The following is a 5060-nucleotide window of genomic DNA, read 5'->3' on the forward strand; positions in this document are numbered from 1 at the left end:
AATAAAATACTTAGTAGGGAAAAAAAATTTAAAAAAAATACTAATAAATAAATGTTCCAAAAACAGAGTAGCAAAACTCTAACTTTTATTGCACCTTTGATTTAATGTCCCTGGACATCTATTACAATTGAAAGAGAAAACAATACCTATAGATATATAATCTTTCTTTAAGAATCAAATATATTTAAGACATTCTAAAACTAAAGAAATCCAAAAAAATATTTAAAAAAAACAAGTGAAACATTTGTCAAAAACATTGTAATTGTTATAGATAAATTAATAAACATATGGTCCCTTTATAATTAATAATTACTTTATAGCATTATTCAAAATATTATTTAAAAGATCTTTTCTCATATAAATATTCTATTAAACATACAATAAATACATTGTTAGATTTTAGTTACCAACTGTCAGGAACTGATTAACAATCTTTTAGATTTTTACAAAAGTACTTCTTCAATGCATATTACACAGAACTGCATTTTAGATCCTAAAAAATATAAAGTATACTACAATCAATCACTTTTTTACATTGTACCAGTAAGAACATTAGATGGCAAGGTAGAATTAATGAGTGTAGCAGACTTTTGATGATGGTACCTAGTTGTTGATCGCATAGAAGCTCGAGGCGAGCCACCTCGAGCCTCTCTCTGTGCAGCATAGCCAGACTTTTCCAATTTTTTTCGTAAGCGTGAGACCCACATTTGCTGCTCTTCAACAGAATTTGCAAGAAGTAACAGTTCTCTGGCAGTGTTAGGATCATAATTTACTTTACAAGGAGCTATCAATTCCTCTTTTTTGTCCAGGTGATCCTTATGAACTTTTACTCGGCATCGCCGACATTCTAAAGCTGCAGGAGGTCTGAACATATGCCACATTGGTCGTGGGCAAACTTCACAAGTTGTAGGCATATGAAAATGAATTGAAACAAAGTCATGACCTTTATATTCTATAACACCTGACTGCATTAAATCTTTTGGCATCTGTAATTCTAAATGACTATTGTCAGGTTTCCTACTTTCTCCCTCCCCAGCATATAATATTTGGAAAATTCGTGGTATATCTTTGGCATCAGCTCTAATTACATCTCCTTGAGTGACTGACCTCACATGAAACAATGTACTTAAATTTAAAATAATAATAGGATCCGCATTTGCTTTATCAGCCTCACTGTTATAAAAGATTATCTTTCTTGAACTTACAACAACATATTGCTTTTTCCAACCGTGCCTTTTAATATTTTGCTTGTTGGGAATAGATAACCAGCCTTCCAGGCGAGTTTCAACAAAATCATCTAAATCAGTATCAGGTCCACTGTTTACACTATCAGTCTCACTATTTAGAAATACCAATTTTTGCTGCAACTGTTCAATTTCTGAATCTTTAGAATCTAACTCCATTTGAAGCTTCAATTTCGTTTGACTCTCATCATACAGGAAAGACTGCAATTCAGACATTTCTTTCTGTAATCGTGCAACTGTTTGATTATATTTTTCTTTCTCCACTTTTAATTCTTGCTGCAACTTACGACATTCTTTTTCTTTCTTTCTATAATCAGTAGCACTTGATTTGTTTTTCTTTCCCGTCCAGTCTTTACGATTCATTATTTCAGCTAATTTATTAACAGCCTGCAATTTCAAGACACGTTCCTGTTGTACTTGCTTGTTTAGTTGCTGAATTTGCTCTTCTGTATTAGAAGTCTGGTTCTTTAAGTTGTTCATATCTTCTTGCAATGACAACAACTGGAATCCTCGATCTTCCTTCTCACGAGTAAGAATTTCGATTGTTTTCTTGTATTCATTCTCCTTTTCTTTATAACTTGATAATAATGAATCTTTATTCGATAAATCTGACCAATGTCTGGACATCAATTCTTTTAATTCTATTTCCTTGATAGCTCTTTCTTTTTCCAAATCCGCAATTGTTTCTTCAGCAATTGAACGGGCAAGAGATTCAGAATCTGCACGTGCCATTGCTAGTTGCAGTTGGTGCGATAAATTATTTCTTTCATTTTCAAAATCCATTAATATTTGCTGTTTTTCTTCCAATTCTTGATTCAATTCTTTAACTTGAGTTTTATATAAAGTTGCAAAATAATTTTCAGTTTCAAATTGATCTTTTAGCTCTTTAGTTTGCAAATCATCTAAAGATTTCAAAGTTCTAAGTTTGTAAAGTTCATCTTCTATGCTACGTTTAACTTCTTTAAGTTCATTTGCTTCTTTGATTAGCTCCTTTTCTTTGGTTTTCAGCTTAGTGACTTCTGAAGATCTATTAGTTAACTCCATTTGTATGGTATTGCGTTTTTGATTTTCTTCTTCAATTTGTACAGATAAGCTTTTAACTTTATCTTTTTCTTTCACATATTCACTTTGAAGTTTTTGCAATTGTTGTTGTAACTGTCTAAAATCAAAAGACAATATCGATATTTCTCTTTCTTTTTCCTGGCTGACACTTTCAGACTTATGCCTCAAGATTTTCTCTTCATTTAATTTTGTTTGTAAAGCTTTCATAGCCTCCAAATTAGCTTCTTCAGTAGAAGATAATAAACGTTTTTTATCAGCTGTAAGGGCATTTATATCTTCTCGGTGAGCTGTAGCTTCTTGATCATACTTTTTCTGGAGATTTCTTAACTCTAGCTCCAACATCGCATTATTTTTCTCAAGCTCAACAAATTTACTGTTAATATCACGATTTTCTGACAGTAAAATTCTTTCCCTATCATGCATTCGTTCAAGCTCCATTTGGAGCACTTGCTTATGGTTTTCTAAATCTTGTGAATGGTCAGAAACCTTGTTCCATGTAGTTGTTGCCTGTTCAAGCTGTGACTGAAGCATAGCTAGTTTTTGAGATTGTGCTTTATTTGAGTTTTGGAGTGACATAACTTTTTCATTTAATTCTTGGACTGTTTGTTCTTTTGTGGCATTGCTAAGTTTTAATTCAGCATTGGATTTTTTCAACTTCATATTGTTATCAGCTTCCAATTTTAATTTATCATTCAATTCTCGCAAATCCTTTTCTAAATTAGAAGCTTTTTCATTCATTTGATGATTTGATGTAGAAAGTTGAGAGCGTAAATTTTTTTCATGCTCAATCCAGTTCCAATATTCTTCTGCTTTGGATTCTGCCTTCTTTCTATTTTCTACTTCATGATCAAGTTTGCGTTGAGCCTCTTTTAGATCGTGCTTAAGAACGGCTACATTTTTTTCCATTTTTCTATTTTCGTTTTGCAGTACAGCAACATCTTTTTGTTGCGAAGCAAAAGTTTCAATCTGATTTAATGAAAACAAATATTTTCTTTCTAACTCCATATTTAGATTTACTACCCTTTGTAGTTCTCCTTCAAGGTCTTCTACTTTCTTCATAGCATCAACACACATATCTACACGATCTACGTTTCCATTGACTTCATTACCATAAGACAATAACTGATAATCACCAGAATAACTAAATCCGATAAATGGAAGATGGTTGCCAGCAAAAGCTTTAGATGGAACGAAATTTTCTTCACCACCTTCATTTTCGATTTCATCAAAATTACTAGTATCCTCATCTGATGATAGTTCTGGAACTACTGGAGGAACACATTCCCTAATGTTATCAAAAGTCCAATTATCATTCCGAAAGAACGGATGCTGCTTGATTTCATCAACTCCATTCCGACCTAAACGCTGTGATCTATCAGTCAAAAAAGAACATATTAGATGTTTTGCTTCACGAGAAATTTCTGCATCATCTGGAAAAGACAGCGAATTTTTATGATCCATAATCTTTCCGTAAGTTCCTACAAGAGAATCTGCATAAAAAGGTGTGTCTCCCAGCAACATCTCATAAAGGAAAATTCCAACAGACCACCAATCACATTCTCTTCCATAACACCCCTCACCACCTTGAGATTTCAACACTTCTGGTGAAATATAATCAGGGGTACCAACAGCAGTATCTGATCGGACTAGTCCGTCTGGACCCATTCGCATGCAGGTTCCAAAATCAGCAAGCTTTAAATGACCATTTCTATCTAAAAGCATATTATCAGGTTTCACATCTCGATGAACAAACCCCATAGAATGAATTGCATCAACTGCCATCACAACTTCTGCACAATAAAACTTGGCCCAACTCTCTGAGCAATCGTAATTACTCATCAAATTCACCAGGTCTCCTCCAGGCATATAATCCATGACCATGTATAGAAATTTATCATCTTGAAATGCAAAATGGAGCTTCACTATAAAATCAGTATTCGCATGAGCTAAAATATATCTTTCTTCATAATAAAAGGCACTATCAGATCGCTTTATCATCTCAAATTTACTAAGACGCTTCATTGCAAATACATTTTTTGTAGATTTATGTCGAACTAATTGTACCTCTCCAAACGCTCCTCTGCCTATAGTTTTGATGACCGAAAAATCATCAGGTTTCATACGGGATGATAATATAGCATTTGCAGGTCCTTCATAGCGGTTGAGAAAATTTTCAATATTTTTCATTCGTCTCAAAGCTGGATGATCACAATCAAAATATAAAGCCTGAACAGTATCTAACAGGCCATCAACATTGATTTCGGACCTAACATCCCTGATGCAATTTTCAAGATGCAGCAAGCGCTGCCGTCTATCGGCATCTATGATTTTGTCCATCATCAGGATATTGAATCACTTATAAGATCTCACCTTTAAGTTTAGTGTATTCCATTTCCTACAAGCGAAGATATGGAACAAAATAATTATAATCGCTTGCATTTAAATGTCCAAAAATAATGCATAGTCAAGCAATAAGTCAGATATCAGCTTCATTAATGAAAACTCGACACCTTTATCAAAATAATAATAATAAATGTCAACTAAATAATCATACGTTAAAAAAATATAAAACGATATTTAAAAAGCATAAAACAAACATAAATAAAAAAATTATTACACAAAACAAAAAAAATTATAGAATCACCACCATATTTGTTTTGTATACTTTTTTGTCGATTTCTAATTTGCAGTTACAGCCAACAGCGACTAAATGCATGTTACCAGAATTGCCGAGAGAACTGATCATGGTGCTCG

General features: G+C 33.0%; 1 protein-coding gene across 1 annotated transcript; it reads right to left on the reverse strand.

Annotated features, from left to right (window-relative positions):
• Window positions 1–69: 69 nt before the first annotated feature.
• Window positions 70–5009, reverse strand: Rok (Rho associated coiled-coil containing protein kinase). The gene has a single exon (XM_016059129.4). The coding sequence runs from the start codon at window positions 4644–4646 to the stop codon at window positions 531–533; it is 4116 nt and encodes a 1371-aa protein (XP_015914615.2). The 5' UTR covers window positions 4647–5009; the 3' UTR covers window positions 70–530.
• Window positions 5010–5060: the final 51 nt, after the last annotated feature.

The sequence above is a fragment of the Parasteatoda tepidariorum genome, chromosome 7 (assembly GCF_982258835.1).
Source record: "Parasteatoda tepidariorum strain Cologne lab strain chromosome 7, Ptep-v5.0, whole genome shotgun sequence".
Lineage (NCBI taxonomy): Eukaryota > Metazoa > Arthropoda > Arachnida > Araneae > Theridiidae > Parasteatoda > Parasteatoda tepidariorum.